This window comes from Somniosus microcephalus, chromosome 1, assembly GCF_052327205.1.
Source record: "Somniosus microcephalus isolate GS21.2 chromosome 1, FLI_Smic_1.0, whole genome shotgun sequence".
NCBI classification, from domain to species: domain Eukaryota; kingdom Metazoa; phylum Chordata; class Chondrichthyes; order Squaliformes; family Somniosidae; genus Somniosus; species Somniosus microcephalus.
The window spans coordinates 460,747,994-460,768,318 of record NC_140987.1 but is presented as its reverse complement, the minus strand read 5'-3'; the positions used below and the strand labels follow the sequence as shown (position 1 = coordinate 460,768,318).

Below are 20,325 nucleotides of genomic sequence, written 5' to 3'. Positions count from 1 at the left end.
GGCCCCTCGAACCTGCTCCGCCATTCAATAAGATCATGGCTGATCATCGACCTCAACTCCACTTTCCCGCCCGATCCCCATATCCCTCGATTCCCCTAGAATCCAAAAATCTATCGGTCTCAGCCTTGAATATACTCAAAGATTCAGCCTCCACACCCTCTGGGGCAGAGAATTCCAAAGATTCACCGCCCTCTGAGTGAAGAAATTCCTCCTCATCTTGGTCTTAAATGTCCGACCCCTTACCCTTATCCTGTGCCCCCTGGTTCGAGACTCTCCAGCCAGGGGAAACATCCTCTCAGCATCGACCCTGTCAAATCCTGTAAGAATTTTACATGTTTTAAATGAGATCACCCCTCATTCTTCCAACTCCAGAGAGTATCGGCCCATTCTACACAATCTCTCCTCATAGGACAACCCTCTCATCCCAGGAATCAACCCAGTGAACCTTCGCTGCACCGCCTCCAAGGCAAGTATATCCTTCCTTAGATAAGGAGACCAGAACTGTGCCCAGTACTCCAGGTGTGGTCTCACCAAGGCTCTGTACAATAGTAGCAAGACTTCCTTTCTCTTATACTCTAATCTTCTTGCAATAAAGGCTAACATAGCATTTTCCTTCCTTATTGCTTACTGTACCTGCATGTTAACTTTCTGTGATTCGTGTACAAGGACCCCCAGGTCCCTCATTGTAGCAGTGGGGGAGGTTACAGAAATGGAGAGGGGCAAGTTTTTGGAGACACTTGAGACACTCTGAGAAATCGTTTTGTCTGTGAAGGCAAAGGAACAGGACGAAGCTGAGGAGGAGTGATGTCAATATTCAGTCCCCTTCTTCTGTGCAATTAGATCCACTCAAATCTAAAGTCCAGGCTGACACTCCAGTGCAGTGCTGAGGGAGCGCTGCACTGTCGGAGGAGCAGTACTGAGGGAGCGCTGCACTGTCGGAGGAGCAGTACTGAGGGAGTGCTGCACTGTCGGAGGTGCCGTCTTTCAGATGAGACGTTAAACCAAGGCCCCGTCTGCTCTCAGGTGGACGTAAAAGATCCCATGGAACTATTTCGAAGAAGAGTAGGGGAGTTATCCCTAGTGTCCTGGCCAATATTTATCCCTCAAAGATCCCATGGAACTATTTCGAAGAAGAGTAGGGGAGTTATCCCTAGTGTCCTGGCCAATATTTATCCCTCAATCAACATCGCTAAAAATAGATTATCCGGTCATTATCTCATTGCTGTTTGTGGGAGTTTGCTGTGTGCAAATTGGCTGCTATGTTTCTATGTTTCACACACACTCCCAGAGATGCCGGGGAACATAGGGTCTGATGAAAGGGTGGAACTGAAAGAAATCAGTATTTGTAGGGAAATGGTGTTCGGAAAATTGATGGGACTGAAGGCCGATAAATCCCCAGGGCCTGATAATCTACATCCCAGGGTACTTAAGGAAGTGGCCCTAGAAATAGTAGATGCATTGCTGGTCATCTTCCAGAACTCGATAGACTCTGGAACGGTACCCATGGATTGGCGGGTAGCTAATGTTACCCCACTATTCAAAAAAGGTGGTAGAGAAAAGGCGGGGAATTATAGACCGGTAAGCCTGACATCGGTAGTGGGGAAAATGCTAGAGTCCATTATAAAAGATGTAATAGCAGAGCACTTGGAAAGCAGTGACTGGATCGGACAAAGTCAACATGGATTTACAAAAGGTAAATCGTGCTTGACTAATCTACTGGAATTTTTTTGAGGATGTAACTGGTAATATAGATAAGGGAGAACCAGTGGATGTGATGTATTTGGACTTTCAGAAGGCTTTCGATAAGGTCCCGCATAAGAGATTAGCGTGCAAAATTAAGGCACATGGGATTGGGGGCAAGGTATTGACTTGGATAGAGAACTGGTTGGCGGACAGAAAGCAAAGAGTTGGAATAAACGGGTCGTTTTCCGAGTGGCAGGCAGTGACTAGTGGGGTACCGCAAGGATCGGCCCTAGGACCCCAGCTGTTCACAATATATATTAATGATCTGGACGAGGGAATTGGATGTAATATCTCCAAATTTGCAGACGACACAAAGCTGGGTGGGAGGGTATGCTGTGAGGAGGATGTCGTGAAACTCCAGTACGATTTGGACAGGTTGGGTGATTGGGCAGAAACATGGCAAATACACTATAATGTGGATAAATGTGAGGTTATCCACTTTGGTGGCAAAAACAGGAAGGCAGATTAATATTTGAATGGCAATAGATTGGGAGAAAGTGAAGTGCAAAGAGACCTGGGTGTTCTTGTGCACCAGTCGCTGAAGGTAAGCATGCAGGTGCAGCAGGCGGTTAAGAAGGCAAATGGTATGTTGGCCTTCGTAGCAAGAGGGTTCGAGTACAAGAACAAGGATGTCTTGCTGCAATTGTACAGGGCTTTGATGAGACCACATCTTGAGTATTGTGTGCAGTTTTGGTCGCCTTACCTGAGGAAGGATGTTCTTGCCACAGAGGGAGTGCAGCAAAGATTCACCAGGCTGATACCTGGGATGGAAGGAATGACGTATGAGGAGAGATTGTGTCGATTGGGCTTATACTCACTGGAGTTTAGAAGATTGAGAGGGGATCTCATCGAAACCTATAAAATTCTGTCAGGCCTGGACAGACTAGATGCAGGAAGGATGTTTCTGATGGCCGGGGAGTCCAGAACCAGGGGTCATAGTCTAAGGATAAGGGGTAAGCCATTTAGGACTGAAATGAGGAGGAATTTCTTCACCCAGAGAGTGGTGAACCTGTGGAATTCTCTGCCACAGAGGGCGGTGGAGGCCAGTTCATTAAGTATATTCAAGAAAGAGTTGGATATATTTCTTAAGGCTAAAGGGATCAAGGGATACAGGGAGAAAGCAGGGACAGGGTACTGAATTTGGATGATCAGCCATGATCTCATTGAATGGCGGAGCAGGCTCGAAGGGCCGAATGGCCTACTCCTGCTCCTATCTTCTATGTTTCTATGTTTCCTACATTACAACAGTGACTACACTTCAAAAGTACTTCATTGGCTGTTAAGCGCTTTGGGACATCTGGTGGTCAATAAAGGTGCTATAGAAATGCAAGTCTTTCTCAAATCTTTAAAACGTTGCCTCACCCAAGTGGACCGTTATTCCTGCGTGAGCTTTGTCGGCCCAGTCCTATCTGACCATGGAGAGTATTACAGCTGAGCCCAACCCTGCTCTCACCCGACAGTCTCACATGCGCGGAGTGGGAATCCTGACCAACTGTGCCCTTCCCTAACCCAAGGGTCCTCAGGCCAACTGTAGTCCCACCCCCATCCCACCCCCTCCCCCCCACCCTGGCTGACTCGGCACAGACTGGGGGGACGGGACCTCGGACTCCACGGGGTTCAGCTTTTGTTTGGATAAACTCACCGAGCAGTCGGAGGAGCCCTTCCCTTCCATTTCCCAATCCCATGTCAGACAGTGCTCAGTACGGCCTCTACACCTCACACGCAATCATTTTCCATTTCAAGCTTCCGATAATTAAATTTGTCAGACTGTGTTTACTGTGAAGATTTTGTAGTTTTGATTTTCAAGTGACTGGTTTCGAAGGTTCGAGCTGTTGCTTTTCACAGAATGTACAGTGCAGAAACAGGCCATTCGGCCCAACTGGCCCGCGCTCGAGTTTAGGCTCCACACCAGCCTCCTCCCACCCCTCTTCTCCGCTTTTCAATTCTATCCCTCTAGAAATGACCCCCAGTGCTTTGTTTGTGTTTTCATGGCCTTATTAACCTGTGTCGCTACTTTTAGTGGTTTGTCTATCTCGACCCCCAGATCCCTCTGCACTTGACCCCATTTAGACTCTTATTTTCCAAGCAGTCGGTGGCCTCCTTATTCTTCCAAACAAAATACAGCACCTCACACTTAGCGATATTGAAATTAATTTGCTAATTAAAGCCCATTCTACAAGTTTATTAATACCTTCCATGATTAATCCATAATACCCAAATTATTATTATAATTAGCTTTCCTATTGGATATGTTTTCAATGCACAATTAAATGGGAAACATAGTTTTAATCTAATGGCTTTCTAATTTTCACCTATTTTCGAGCATCATGTTGAAACAAAATGTTAATTAAATTAATTTAAAGAAGCAGCACATTTCAGCTTGGGCCTGAGTGACAATTATTCGAAGATCTCCTGCCTGTTGTGTTAACAAATTGAATTTGCAGCTTGTTTTTGTTTCACTTTAAATTAACTTAATCAAAGTTTTCTCTAGAAAAGAGAAGGCTTAAGATTACGAAAGGATTCGAGAGGGTCGACGTAGAGAAGATGTTTCCACTTGTGGGGGAGACTGAAACTAGGGGCCGTCAATATAAGACAGTCACTAATAAATCCAATAGGGAGTTCAGGAGAAACCTCTTTCCCCAGAGAGTGGGGAGAATGTGGAACTCGCTGCCACAGGGAGTGGTTGAGGTGAAGAGCATCGATGGATTTAAGAGGAAGCTAGACACACACAGGAGGGAGAAAGGAATAGAAGGATATGGTGATAGGGTGAGAGGACGAAAGAAAGATTGGCATTTCTCCAGCATCTTTCACGACCATCAGACGTCCCAAAGCGCTTTACAGCCAACGAAGTACTTTCTGAAGTGTAGTCACTGTTGGAATGTGGGAAACGCAGCAGCCAATTTGTGCACAGCAAGCTCCCACAAACAGCAATGTGATGATGACCAGATCATCTGTTTTAGTGATGTTGGTTGAGGGATAAATATTGGCCCCAGGGCACCGGGGAGAACGCCTCCTGCTCTTCTTCGAAATAGTGCCGTGGGGTCTTTTACATCCACCTGAGAGAGGAGACAGGGCCTCGGTTTAACATCTCATCCGAAGGAAGAGGGGTGGGAGGAGGCTCGTGTGGAGCATAAACACCGGCACGGACCAGCTGGGCCGAATGGCCTGTTTCTGTGCTGTACAATGATTGTAATACGGTTTGCCGTTATGTTGTGTTAACTGGGTGCTGGGTATTGCTGGATTCCCCACCCACCCAGTGAAAACCACAAGTAATAATAAACTTCAGAGGCTTCCAATAGCCAGTTTACTATTTAAACTATCTCTTTTTTTTAATTATTCACTTAAAAGCAATCAGTGAACAACCATTGGAATAGGAGGAGGCCATTCAGCCCCTCGAGCCTGTTCCCCTTATTCAATCAGATCATGGCTTATCTCTACCTCCTCACCTTCGCTCCTTATTCCTTGATACCCTGAACTAACAAAATCTATAGAACCAAAAAATAAAATGCAACCAATCAAAACTTTGGAAAAATATTCAAAGTTCTTCGAGCAGGCACGTTGATTCCCCAACCGCGCGCAGCAAGACCCCACGTGCAGCAAGACCCCACACGCAGCAAGACCCCACAAACAGCAATGTGATAAAAGATCAGATAATCTGTTTTAGTGATGTTGGTTGAGGGATAATTATTGGCCCCAGGACACTGGGCAGAACTCCCCTGTTCTTCTTCGGATAGCGCCGTGGGATCTTTTATGTCCACCTGAGAGAGCAGACGGGAATTTGGTTTAATGTCTGATCCAAAAGACGGCGCCTCTAACAGTGCAGCACTTCCTCAGTACTGCCCCTCCGACAGTGCGGCGCTCCCTCAGTACTGCCCCTCCGACAGTGCAGCACTCCCTCAGTACGGCCCCTCCGACAGTGCGGTGCTCCCTCAGTACTGCCCCCTGACAGTGCAGCACTCCCTCAGTACTGCCCCTCTGACAGTGCGGCACTCCCTCAGTACTGCCCCTCTGACAGTGCGGCGCTCCCTCAGTACTGCCCCTCCGACAGTGCGGCGCTCCCTCAGTACTGCCCCTCCGACAGTGCGGCGCTCCCTCAGTACTGCCCCTCCGACAGTGCGGCGCTCCCTCAGTCCTGCACTGCGAGTGTCAGTCTAGATTTTTGTGCTCAAGTCTCTGGAGTGGGGCTTAAACCCATGACCTGACTCCGAGGTGAGAGCGCTAACCATGGAGCCACGGCTGACACCTTCGGAGGGGGATCTTCTGCTCCTGGCCTTAACCAATGCCAGAGAATCATCCCGGCCCCATGGAAACTGCTTTGCAGTTGTTCTATTGCTGGTCTGTACAAGCCTCCTCCAACCAGCCAAAACAAAAAGACACAACCCGCACACTTGCTCCTGGCCACGAGGCAATGACCTTTGCTGGACAATTTAATTCTGGAATTAAATGTTAGTCTTAGCAATGGCGACCATGATACCATTGTCGATGGTTGGCTGCAGTGTGTACCATCTACAAGATGCACTGCAGCAACTCGCCAAAGCTCCTTCAACAGCACCTTCCAAACCCGCGACCTCTACCACTTAGAAGGACAAGGGCAGCAGACGCATGGGAACATCACCACCTACAAGTTCCCCTCCAAGCCACACACCATCCTGACTTGGACCTGTATCGCCGTTCCTTCACTGTCGCTGGGCCAAAATCCTGGAACTCCCTTCCTAACAGCATTGTGGGTGTACCTACACCATATGGACTGCGGCGGTTCAAGAAGGCGGCTCACCACCATCTTCTCAAGGGCAATTAGGGATGGGCACTAAATGCAGGCCTAGCCAGCGACGTCCACATCCCATCAATGAATTTAAAAAAAAACCATCTGGTTCACTAATGTCCTTTAGGGAAGGAAATCTGCCGTCCTTACCTGGTCTGGCCTACATGTGACTCCAGACCCACAGCAATGTGGTTGACTCTTAATGCCCTCTGAAATGGCCTAGCAAGCCACTCAGTTGTAAACAACCGCTACGAAAAACAATAAGAATAAAACCGGACGGACCACCCGGCATCGACCTTGGCACCGACAACGACAACGGCAAACCCAGCCCTGTCGACCCTGCAAAGTCCTCCTTACCAACATCTGGGGGCTTGTGCCAAAATTGGGAGAGCTGTCCCACAGACTAGTCAAGCAACAGCCTGACATAGTCATAATTACCGAATCATACCTTACAACCAATGCCCCAGACACCACCATCACCATCACCATCCCTGGGTATGTCCTGTCCCACCGGCAGGACAGGCCCACCAGAGTTGGTGGCACCGTGTATACAGTCGGGAGGGAGTAGCCCTGGGAGTTCTCAACATTGACTCAGGACCCCATGAGGTCTCATGTCATCAAGTCAAACATGGGCAAGGAAACCTCCTGCTGATTACCACCGACCACCCTCCCTCAGCTGATGAATCAGTATTCCTTCATGTTGAACACCAATTGGAAGAAGCACTGAGAGTAGCAAGGGCACAAAATGTCCTCTGGGTGGGGGACTTCAATGTCCATCACCAAGAGTGGCTCGGTAGCACCACAACTGACCGAGCTGGCCGAGTCCTAAAGGACATAGCTGCCAGACTGGGTCTGCGACAGGTGGTGAGGGAACCAACAAGAGGGAAAAACCTACTTGATCTCGTCCTCACCAATCTACTTGTTGCAGATGCATCTGTCCATGACAGCATTGGTGGAAGTGACCACCGCACAGTCCTTGTGGAGACGAAGTCCCGTCTTCATGTTGAGGATGCCCTCCACCGTGTTGTGTGGCACTACCACCGTGCTAAATGGGACAGATTTCGAACAGATCTGGCAACTCAAAACTGGGCATCCATGAGGCGCTGTGGGCCATCAGCAGCAGCAGAATTGTATTCAACCACAATCTGTAACCTCATGGCCCGGCATATCCCTCACGCTACCATTACCATCAAGCCGGGAGATCAACCCTGGTTTAACGAAGAGTGCAGGAGAGCATGCTGGGAACAGCACCAGGCATACCGAAAAATTAGGTGTCAACCTGGTGAGGCTACAACACAGGACTACTTGCATGCCAAACAACGGAAGCAACATGCGATAGACAGAGCGAAGCGATCTCACAACCATCGGATCAAATCAAAGCTCTGCAGTCCTGCCACATCCAGTCGTGAGTGGTGGTGGACAATTAAACAGTTAACAGGAGGAGGCGGCTCCAAAAATATCCCCATCCTCAATGATGGTGGAGCCCAGCACATGAGTGCAAAAGACAAGGCTGAAGCATTTGCAACTATCTTCAGCCAGAAGTGCCGAGTGGATGATCCATCTCGGCCTCCTCCCGAGGTCCCCAGCATCACAGAAGCCAGTCTTCAGCCCATTCAATTCACTCCACGCGAGGTCAAGAAACGGCTGAAGACACTGGATACTGCAAAGGCTATGGGCCCTGACAACATTCCGGCAATAGTACTGAAGACTTGTGCTCCAGAACTAGCTGCGCCCCTAGCCAAGCTGTTCCAGTACAGCTACAACACTGGCATCTACCCGGCAATGTGAAAAACTGCCCAAATATGTCCTGTCTACAAAAAGCAGGACAAATCCGACCCGGCCAATTACCGTCCCATCAGTCTACTCTCAATCATCAGCAAAGTGATGGAAGGTGTCGTCGACAGTGCTATCAAGCGGCACTTACTCAGCAATAACCTGCTAACTGACGCCCAGTTTGGGTTCCGCCAGGGCCACTCAGCTCCTGACCTCATTACAGCCTTGGTCCAAACATGGACAAAAGAGCTGAACTCAAGAGGTGAGGTGAGAGAGACTGCCCTTGACATAAAGGCAGCATTTGATCGAGTGTGGCATCAAGGAGCCCTAGCAAAACTGAAGTCAATGGGAATCAAGGAGAAAACTCTCCATTGGTTGGAATCATACCTAGCACAAAGGAAGTTGGCTGTGGTTGTTGGAGGTCATTCATCTCAATCACATGACATCACTGCAGGAGTTCCTCAGGGCAGTGTCCTAGGCCCAACCATCTTCAGCTGTTTCATCAATGACCTTCCCTCCATCATAAGGTCAGAAGTGGGGATGTTCGCTGATGATTGCACAATGTTCAGCACCATTCGAGACTCGTCAGATACTGACGCAGTCCGTGTCCATATGCAGCAAGACCTGGACAACATTCAGACTTGGGCTGACAAGTGGCAAGTAACATCCTACTGAACTCCACAAATAAACTCTAAAGCCTGCACATCTGCCAATGCACTTTATTATGGTTATGTTTATGTTAATGTATTACAAGCCAAATGTATGTTGAATCTTTAAATGTCTTAATCTAAATGTACACTCTCGGGAGCCGCAAGCCTACATTTCGTTGTACTGCACTTGTGCACTAACAATGACAATAAAAGTTGATTTGATTTTGACACAAGTGCCAGGCAATGACCATCTCCAACAAGCGAGACTCTAACCATCTCCCCTTGACATTCAATGGCATTACCATCGCTGAATCCCCCACTATCAACATCCTGGGGGTTACCATTGATCAGAAACTGAACTGGACCAGCCATATAAATACTGTGGTTACAAGAGCAGGTCAGAGGCTGGGTATTCTGCGGCGAGTGTCTCACCTCCTGACTCCCCAAAGCCTTTCCACCATATACAAGGCACAAGTCAGGAGTGTGATGGAATACTCTCCACTTGCCTGGATGAGTGCAGCTCCAACAACACTCAAGAAGCTCGACACCATTCAGGATAAAGCAGCCTGCTTGATTGGCACCCCATCCACCACCTTCAACATTCACTCCCTCCACCACCGGCGCACTGTGGCTGCAGTGTGTACCATCTACAAGATGCACTGCAGCAACTCGCCAAAGCTCCTTCAACAGCACCTTCCAAACCCGCGACTTCTACCACTTAGAAGGACAAGGGCAGCAGACGCATGGGAACACCACCACCTACAAGTTCCCCTCCAAGTCACACACCATCCTGACTTGGACCTGTATCGCCGATCCTTCACTGTCGCTGGGCCAAAATCCTGGAACTCCCTTCCTAACAGCATTGTGGGTGTACCTACACCATATGGACTGCAGCGGTTCAAGAAGGCGGCTCACCACCATCTTCTCAAGGGCAATTAGGGATGGGCACTAAATGCAGGCCTAGCCAGCGACGCCCACATCCCATCAATGAATAAAAAATTTTTTAAAAATGCACATCAATCAACGTTGGGTCGAGGAGGCTTTGGGCTCGGCCAATATCAAATAATCTGTTGGCAGTCTCCTTTTGTTGGTTTGGTTTATTGAAGTGTTGGTCTGAGAGTCCAGGTGCTGCAAGGGCGTTGCACTATTCGGTGTCGCCACAGTCTTGTGCGCGGTGTCATGAGGGACCAATGTGTATGAGAACTGGACCAATCCTGGATGAGGTCCAGAGAGTCTGTGTGTGTAATGCTGGGTGTGAGGGAAGGGAAGCCTGAGAGAGAGAGCCAGCCTGTGCACAGCAAAGATGGGCTAATAACAGAGTTTGATTGTGTGAGAGCATTAAGCCGACTGAGGGATAATATCATGAGATGATTGCCTGGAGTAATGGTGTGAAACATGCTGGATATCTCATGATGGCAAAGTTGTGAAATATTCTGCACTGAAATGTTGTCCCATTGATCAGGATAACTGCGTCTGGTATTGTGCCTATTTCATAAAAGCCTTCCAGGCAAAAAATGTAACATGCCTTTTGTGAAAGATCCCAGGGGAAACCTCTTTAGTGTCCTGGCACTGAACATGTATTGCCATTTTTGCACACAGCAAGCTCCCACAAACAGCGATGTGGTAATGATCACATAATCTGTTTTAGTGAAGTTGGTTGAGGGGTAAATATTGGCCAAGACCCCGGGGAGAACTCCCCTGCTCTTCTTCAAAATAGTGCCGTGGGATCTTTTACATCCACCTGAGAGAGCAGACGGGGCCTCAGTTTAACGTCTCGTCCAAAAGACAGCACCTCCGACAGTGCCGCGCTCCCTCAGTACTGCCCCTCCGACAGTGCGGCGCTCCCTCAGGACTGCCCCTCCGACAGTGCAGCGCTCCCTCAGTACTGCCCCTCCGACAGTGCGGCGCTCCCTCAGGACTGCCCCTCCGACAGTGCGGCGCTCCCTCAGTACTGCCCCTCCGACAGTGCGGTGCTCCCTCAGGACTGCCCCTCCGACAGTGCGGCGCTCCCTCAGGACTGCCCCTCCGGCAGTGCGGCGCTCCCTCAGGACTGCCCCTCCGACAGTGCCGCGCTCCCTCAGTACTGCCCCTCCGACAGTGCGGCGCTCCCTCAGGACTGCCCCTCCGACAGTGCGGCGCTCCCTCAGGACTGCCCCTCCGACAGTGCGGCGCTCCCTCAGGACTGCCCCTCCGACAGTGCGGCGCTCCCTCAGGACTGCCCCTCCGACAGTGCAGTGCTCCCTCAGTACTGCCCCTCCGACAGTGCAGCACTCCCTCAGTACTGCCCCTCCAACAGTGCAGCGCTCCCTCACAACTGCCCCTCCGACAGTGCGGTGCAACATTTTCAAACGCAGATCCTGGCCGGCATGTCAATTCTTTCATCGTGTTTCAAACTGGCCGTCTGGTTTTACTTACTTGTCTACAAATATTGGATTTAAGTAACTACCGAGAAAAATTACAGAGCTATGGGAAGAGAACTGGGATTAGTTTTGGATTGTTCTGGCAAACAGTTGGCACAGATATGATGGGCCCCTGGTGGGCTGTAATGGGCCATTGGTGGGCTGTGATGGGCCCATGGTGGGTTGTGAGGGGCTGTGGTGGGCTGTGATGGGCCCCTGGTGGGCTGTGATGGGACCCTGGTGGGCCCCTGGTGTGTTGTGATGGGCTGTGATGGGCCCCTGGTGGGCTGTGATGGGCCCCTGGTGGGCTGTGATGGGCTGTGCTGGGCCCCTGGTGGGCTGTGATGGGCCCCTGGTGGGCTGTGATGGGCCCCTGGTGGGCTGTGATGGGCCCCTGGTGGGCCCCTGGTATGTTGTGATGGGCTGTGATGGGCCCCTGGTGGGCTGTGATGGGCCCCTGGTGGGCTGTGATGGGCCCCTGGTGGGACCCTGGTATGTTGTGATGGGCTGTGATGGGCCCCTGGTGTGTTGTGATGGGCTGTGATGGGCCCCTGGTGGGCTGTCCACTTCTATGGTCCTATCGGTCTGAACTGAATTCCGTTTCTTGCTTTCAGTTAGACCCCAATCCTTCCGCGGCCCAGGAATTCACAAACTGCACCAGCCTAATAAAGGCTCGTTTTGTAACCTTGTATTACAGCATCTTATTATTTTTATTGAATCCTAGAATAGCCCATCGAGTCTGCGCCGGCTCTCTCGAAGAATAATCCAGTCAGTCCCACTCCCCGCTCTTTCCTCATATCTCTGTAATTTTTTCTCCATCATGTATTTATCCAATTCCCTTTTGAAGGTTACTATTGAATCTGCCTCCACCGCCCTATCAGGCAGCACATTCCCAAATCCGAACCACTCGCTGTGTAAGAGTTTTTCCTCCTGTCACCTCTGGTTCTTTTCCCATCCCCTTCAATCTGGGCCCTCTGGTTATCGACCCTTCGGCCACTGGAAACAGTTTCTCTTTATTGACTCTATCTAAACCCTTCATTATTTTGAACACCTCTATCTAATCTCCTCTTAGCCTGCTCTGCTCCAAGGAGAACAACTCCAGCTCCTCCAGTCTATCCACGTAACTGTAATCCCTCATCCCCGGAACTATTCTCCTAAATCTCCTCCGCACCCTCTTTATCTGCTTAAAGTTAGAATGGGATTCCAATTAACTGGGAATATTATTCTGTTGTTATTCAGTACACAAATTATTTATGTGCATAAAACACGACAACAATCAAAATGATTAAAAAAACCTGCCGAGTCTGACACCGACTTTGACCTGCGGAATAGGTGAAGACAAGTGGTGATGAAAAGTTGGATGTACACTTCGATGAGCAACGAAACTGCTAAATCCCATGGGATCGAGAAGCATTTTCCACCCACTGGTACTATCAATGGAATCAGGCACCGCCACCTCACAACTACCACTTCAAAGCACATTTACTCCGGGTACTTCCAGGTGTCAGCCGTGGCTCACAGGGAAGCGCTCTCGCCGCGGAGTCAGAAGGTCGTGGGTTCAAGTCTCACTCCAGAGACTTGAGCACAAAATCGAAGCGGACACTCCCAGTGCCAGTCGTGCTGCACTGTCGGACGTGTCATCAAACCGAGGCCCCGTCTGCCCTCTCGGGGGGGGGGGGGGATGTAAAAGATCCCGTGGCACTATTTCAATGAAGAGCAGGGGAGTTCTCCCCAGTGTCCTAGCCAATATTTATCCCTCAATCAACATCACTGAGAGTGTGTATCTGGTCATTATCACACTGCTGTTTGTGGGATTTTGCTGTGCATAAATTGGCTGCCACGTTTCCTACATTGCAACAGTGACTCCACTTCAAAAAAAAAAGTACTTCATTGGCTGTGAAGTGCTTTGAGGTTGTGAAAGGCGCTATAGAAATGCAAGTTTGCTCTTTCCATTACCCAGTGCTTTCTATGGCACTAAATCCTATTGCAGTAGGTTGTCCTCGCCTCCACTCTCACTGCGGGAGACCAATGGTGTATGAATCCCACTTCCTTCCTTAGAGAAAAGGGTCTCCCCAAATCACTTAAAACTGCACTTTCCTTTCATTGGCTTGCCCCTTTACTCTCTCCCATCCTGGTCATTCCTTATGTATGGTCCCAATATTGATCACTCAAGTCCAAGAGGTGCAGACTTCTGTGTATCTGGAGCACAACTGATTTAGGCATCTATCAGCAGATCTCGCTGGACCACATCAAGCGCTATTGGGCCACACTCTCCTCTCCCAAAACTGCCCACTACTCCAGAATCATCTTCGGGAACAAACATAACCCACGGTTTACCTTCACTCCTCAATCCCCTCCACCCTCACCTCCAACAAGAACGAGGAGCTAATGGATTTCCTCGTCATTAGAATGAGATGCTTTGTTTCGCTGCCTCTGCAGCTTCCCTCCCTCCCCATTCCCCACCAAACCTACCCTCAGGCACCCTGCCCGAGCACTCAACCCCTGTTTTTCCTCTAGTTTCTCTCCAAACTCATCTTGTCCATAAGACCCACCTCCAACTCCCTCGACACTATTCTCACAAAGCTGCTGACCACCTAACTTCCCTCCCTGGCCACCACGTTAGGAGATATTTTAAATAGTTCCCCTTCTCCCTTTCAGAACAGTTGTCACCATTTCCCTCCTCAGAAACCCCGCCTCGACTCCTCGGACCTTGAAAACTACTGTCCCATCTTCAACCGCTCCAAAATCCTTGAACGTGTTTTCGCCTCCCAAATCCATGCCCACTTTTCCCAATCTCTTCAATCAGGTTTCCGTCTCTGCCACAGCACTGAAATGGCCCTAACCAAAGTCAGAAATGACATCGTCCGTGATTGTGGCCGTGGTAAACTATCCCTCCTCACCCTCAACCTCTCCACTGCCTTTGACACAGTTTATCACACCATCCACTTTCAATGCTTTGTCTCTCTCTCCACCGTCCAGCTCAGTGGGGCTGTCCCATTGTCCACCTCTCCACCACCGCCTCTGTGTTGTCAGACTGCTTGTCCAGCATCCAGTCTTGGATGAGCTGCAGTTTCCTCCAGTTTAAAATTGGGAAGACCAAAGCCATTGTCTTCGGCCCCCATTCCCTTGCCACAGATTGCATCCCCTTTCCTAGCCACTGTCTCCGGCTGAACCAGACCTATCACAATCTCTGTGTCCCTTATGGCCCAGAGCTGAGCTTCCAACCTCACATCCTCGCCATCACCAAGACCGCCTACTTCCACCTCTGTAGGGTCGCCCACCTTTGTCTCAATTATTCCAACACTCTCCTGGCCGGCCTCCCGTTCTCCGTAAACATCAGCTGATCTAAACCTCCGCTGCCCGTGTCCTAACTCGCACCAAGTCCCCCTCACCCATCACCCCTGTGCTCGCTGACCGACATTGGCTCCCGGTCCCCCAACACCACAAATGTTAAATTCTCAGCCTCGTGTTCAAATCCCTTCATGGCCTCGCCCCCTCCCTATCCTCCTCCAGCCCCACAACCCTCCCCATAGCTCTCCATTCCTCGACTCCAGCGCATCTCTATTGCCTTCACCCCACTATTGGTGGCCGTGCCTTCAGCCGCCACAGCCTCACGTGCTGGAATCCCCTCCCTAAACCCCCAACACATCTACAGCTCCCTCTCTTTCTTTAATACCCTCCTCAAAACCCACCGCTTTGGCCAAGCTTTCGGCGACGCCTCCCGATAGCTCCTCTTTGGGTCAGCGTCCATTATTGCTTTTTATTACACATCCTGTGAAGCACCTTGGGATGTTTTGCTGCATTGAAGGCAAGTTGTTGTTGTATTAAAAGGTACTTTATAATGCAAGTTGTGACTGAATAATTCTGAAACTGGTGTGTGCCCCGGTAAAGTTTGCTTTCCCCAAGGGAGATCAGCCAGGTAGTGTTTCTTGTTATTGTTTTCTACAGATTATTCTTTTCAAAAACAAACGGCCTCAGCATTTGAATATACATAAAATATTAATAGAGGAAATATAACTTCCTCATTACATCAGTTACCATTAACAGCCAAGTGTTTGTTACAAAATTCTACTAGCTCCTATCGAGCGATCAACTGGAATTATATTAACCTTTTATTCTGTAATAATGGACGATTAAAACACAATTTCAGTTGTTTTCGGTGTTGTACTTGAAGTTATTGATAACTGCATTCCTCCCACTGGTAGCCGAGAGTTATTCACTGTGTTCAACCCTTTAATGGTTTCTGACAGGACTGGATGGGAGTCCTGGTCACTTCCATGTATGTCACAAGTGATGCCCGAATCACGAATATTACTTTTACCTCACTTAATGCAGTACAACAACAACGTGTATTTATATGACACCTTTAACGTAATAAAATGTCCCAGGGTGCTTCACAGGAGCGATTATCAAACAAAGTTTGACACTGAGCCACATAAGGACATATTAGGACAGGTGACCAAAAGCTTGGTCAATGAGGTCGGTTTTAAGAAGCGTCTTAAAGGAGGAGAGAGAGGCGGAGAGGTTTAGGGAGGGAATTCCAGAGCTCAGGGCCCAGGCAGCTGAAGGCACGGCCACCAATGGCGGAGCAATGGAAATCGGGGATGCTCAAGAGGCCAGAATTGGAGGAGCGCAGAGATCTCGGAGGGTTGTAGAGCTGGAGGAGGTTACAGAGATAGGGAGGAGGCGAGGCCATGGAGGGATTTGAAAACAAGGGTGAGAATTTTAAATCTGAGACGTTGGCAAACCGGGAGCCAATGTAGGTCAGTGGGCACAGGGGTGATGGGTGAACGGAAAGACTACGCAGAGAAATGCGATTCGAGTCGGTAACTCCAGCTGAGTGTGCACTAGCACTGGTCTGATGGGCCAAGTGCCCAACTTCTGTTATGAAATTTCTCTAATTCTGCAGACCACGCCAAAGATCAAATAAATGGCCAAGCTTCTGTCTTTATCGCCCATGGAGCCTCCAGGGTCACACAAAGGTTAAATCCATGGTCCCATTCATTTACATAGATCTTAAGTTATTGATGGTAACAGTTCTTGCTGTTCTAACTTAGGTGTCAGCCGTGGTTCAGTGGGCAGCGCTCTCGCCTCTGAGACACAAGGTTGTGGGTTCAAGTCCCACTCCAGAGACTTGAGCCCAAAATCTAGGTCAACACTCCCAGTGCAGTGCTGAGGGAGTGCTGCACTGTCTGAGGGGAGATCTTAAACCGAGGCCCCCTCTGCTCTCTCAGGTGGATGTAAAAGATCCCACAGCCACTGTATCAAGGAATAGCTGGGGAGTTCTCCCTGGTGTCCTGGGGCCAATATTTATCCCTCATCCAACTTCACTAAAATACAATATCTGGTCGTTATCACATTGCTGTTTGTGGGGCCTTGCTGTGCGCAAATTGGCTGCCGCATTTCACTACATTTCAACAGTGACTACACTTCAAAAAAAGTACTTCATTGGCTGTAAAGCGCTTTGGGACATCTCAAGGGTGTGAAAGGCGCTGGAGAAATGAGAATCTTTCTTTTTTGTATCTACCAAATAGATAAAACCTCCAGGCCCATGAAATTCAAGCAGACTATCAAATAAGAAATATGAACTGAAATAGGACTACGTTTTTTGGGGGTGGTGGGATTGCCAGCCCCTGGAGCGCTGTGTGAGGGTCCCTGGAGCTGTAGACCCGGAGCACACGCCAGGGCCCGGAGCACACGCCAGGACCCGGAGCATTTAAAAAAAATTAGTTCCTGGGATGTGGGAGTCGCTGGCAAGGCCAGCAATAATTGCCCATCCCTAATTGCCCCTTGAGAAGGTGGAGGTGAGCTGCCTTCTTGAACCGCTGCAGTCCGTGTGGTGAAGGTACTCCCACAGTGCTGTTCGGGAGGGAGTTCCAGGGTTTTGACCCAGCGACAATGAAGGATCGGCGATATACTTCCATGTCAGGATGGTGTGTGACTTGGAGGGGAACTTGGAGGCGGTGGTGTTCCCATGCGCCTGCTGCCCTTGTCCTTCTAGGTGGAAGAGGTCGCGGGTTTGGGAGGTGCTGCCGAAGAAGCCTTGGCGAGTTGCTGCAGTGCATCTTGTAGATGGTCCACACTGCAGCCACGGTGCGCCGGTGGTGGAGGGAGTGAATGTTTAAGGTGGTGGATGGGGAGCCAATCAAGCGGGCTGCTTTGTCCAGGCAAGTGGAGAGTATTCCATCACACTCCTTACTTGTGCCCTGTAGATGGTGGAAAGGCTTTGGGGAGTCAGGAGGTGAGACACTCGCCACAGAATACCCAGCCTCTGACCTGCTCTTGTTGCCACAGTGTTTATGTGGCTGGTCCAGTTAAGTTTCTGGTCAATGCTGACCCCCAGGATGTTGATAGTGGGGGATTCGGTGATGGCTGAATGTCAAGGGGCAGTGGTTAGACTCTCACTTATTAGAGATGGTCATTGCCTGGCACTTCTGTGGCGCGAATATCACCTGCCACTTATCAGCCCAAACCTGAACGTCATCCAGGTCTTTTTGCTTGCGGGCATGGACTGCTTCATTATCTGTGGAGTTGTGAATGGCGCTGAACACTGTGCGGTCATCAGCAAACATCCCCATTTCTGACCTTATGTTGGAGGGAAGGTCATTGATGAAGCAGCTGAAGATGGTTGGGCCTAGGACACTGCCCTGAGGAACTCCTGCAGCGATGTCCAGGGGCTGTGATGATTGACCTTCAACCACCACATGGCATGTGCCAGGACCCGCGGCACACGCCATGGACCCGCGGCACACGCCATGGACCCGCGGCACACGCCATGGACCCGCGGCACACGCCATGGACCCGCGGCACACGCCATGGACCCGCGGCACACGCCATGGACCCGCGGCACACGCCATGGTCCCGGGGCACACGCCATGGTCCCGGGGCACACGTCAGCTCACAGATGCTGTACAAACTGCGGTTTTAGCTCTAACTGCCATTCGTCAGCACTCCCCTCACTTGCCACTTGCCCCAGTTTTAAATTGTTTCAGATAAAACTTAACCTTTTTTTTGCCCATAGAAACATCGAAGATAGGAGGAGTAGGCCATTCGGCCCCTCGAGCCTGCTCCACCATTCAATGAGATCATGGCTGATCATCCAAATTCAGTACCCTGTCCCTGCCTTCTCCCCATATCCCTTGATCCCTTTAGCCTTAAGAAATATATCCAACTCCTTCTTGAATATATTTAATGAATTGGCCTCCACTGCCTTCTGTGGTAGAGAATTCCACAGGTTCACCACTCTCTGGGTGAAGAAATTCCTCCTCATCTCTGTCCTAAATGGCTTACCCCTTATCCTTAGACTGTGACCCCTGGTTCTGGACTCTCCGACCATCGGGAACATTCTACCTGCATCTAGTTTGTCCAGACCTGTCAGAATTTTATAAGTTTCGATGAGATCCCCTCTCATTCTTCTAAACTCTAGCGAATATAAGCCCAATCGACCCAATCTCTCCTCATACGTCATTCCTGCCATCCCAGGTATCAGTCTGGTGAACCTTCGCTGCACTCCCTCCATGGCAAGAACATCCTTCCTCAGATAAGGCGACCAAAACTGCACACAATACTCAAGGTGTGGTCTCACCAAGGCCCTGTACAACTGCAGCAAGACATCCTTGTTCCTGTACTCAAACCCTCTCGCTACGAAGGCCAACATACCATTTGCCTTCTTAACCGCCTGCTGCACCTGCATGCTTACCTTGAGCCCAGTGTAATAACGAGCGAGTATTTTGTCTCAGTTTATAAATTGTTAAAGAAAAAGGGAATTGAAATTTGTCCATTTTTTGTTGTTTTTTTTTTTTAAAACAGTTCCTGGCGAGTTTCCAAAACATGTGTCTAATGCTGTCGCCCGACCTTGTGTTATTGTGGGTTCGATGGACCATCTATCTTAACCTTCCCTTTAGACCATCCCAGTTATATCTCAAACACTAAGAAATCTAAAATCCCCAATGAATGCAGCTTTGAACAGCTGGCTGGGGGGGGGTTGTGTCTGCCTCCGGTGCTGAATGCGGAACTTGCCCAGTTGGGGTGGAGGTGCTGTCGCTGCAGGGGGTCAGTGTTGGGGGTGACTGGCAGCCCCGGGGTGACCCCCTACCCACCCCCCCCACTTTACCTTGTCCAGGGAGCCGGGCACCAGCCGCTCGATCAGTTTGCAAAGGACCAGCCCGTCCCGCAGGGCGCATTTCAGGAACTCTTCCGGATCCGAGATGGTCTTCTTGGGGGAGTCCAGCACCCCGAGGGAGATCAGCCAGGTGACGTTCTGCTCGGCGGGGGTCATTGCTGGGCCGGGGGGTCCCGGGGGCTCCCGGGCTGGGGGTCCCGGGGGGGGGAAAGGCGATCGAGAGAGAGAGCGAGGACCCGCCTGGGCTACAGAGCCGGGACTCGCCCACATCCGCGGCGCAAAAAAAGCTGCGAGAAACTCCTTCCTTTTCCGTCACTCCGGCCCAGCTCAGCATTGGTTAGAGAGACAGGCTCCGCCCTGGTGGCTGGCCAAGGAAGCTCAGCCCAACCAGCCCGGCTCAACCAGCTCAACCAGCACAGCCCAGCTCAACCCCAACTAACCAACACAGCCCAGCCCAAACAACCCCAACCAACCAGCTGAACCCCAGCCCGGCCCAGCTCAGCATTGGTTAGAGAGACAGGCTCCACCCTGGTGGCTGGCCAAGGAAGCTCAGCCCAACCAGCCCGGCTCAACCAGCTCAACCAGCACAGCCCAGCTCAACCCCAACTAACCAACACAGCCCAGCCCAAACAACCCCAACCAACCAGCTGAACCCTAGCCCGGCCCAGCTCAGCATTGGTTAGAGAGACAGGCTCCGCCCTGGTGGCTGGCCAAGGAAGCTCAGCCCAACCAGCCCGGCTAAACCAGCACAGCCCAGCTCAACCAGCACAGCCCAGCTCAACCCAGCTCAAACAGCACAGCCCAGCTCAAACAACACAACACAGCACAGCCCAGCTCAACCAGCACAGCCCAGCTCAACCAGCACAGCTCAACCAG

At 50.4% G+C, this 20,325-nt stretch overlaps 1 protein-coding gene across 1 annotated transcript in view; it reads right to left on the bottom strand.

Annotated features, from left to right (window-relative positions):
* arhgef6 (Rac/Cdc42 guanine nucleotide exchange factor (GEF) 6) overlaps positions 1 to 19,770 on the bottom strand; it is a 250,895-nt gene extending 231,125 nt beyond the window's left edge. The window contains 1 exon segment of the mRNA XM_086002290.1: positions 19,441 to 19,770. Coding sequence (XP_085858416.1) covers positions 19,441 to 19,719 — 279 coding nt within the window. The 5' untranslated portion in view covers positions 19,720 to 19,770.
* Between the last annotated feature and the right edge of the window lie 555 nt (positions 19,771 to 20,325).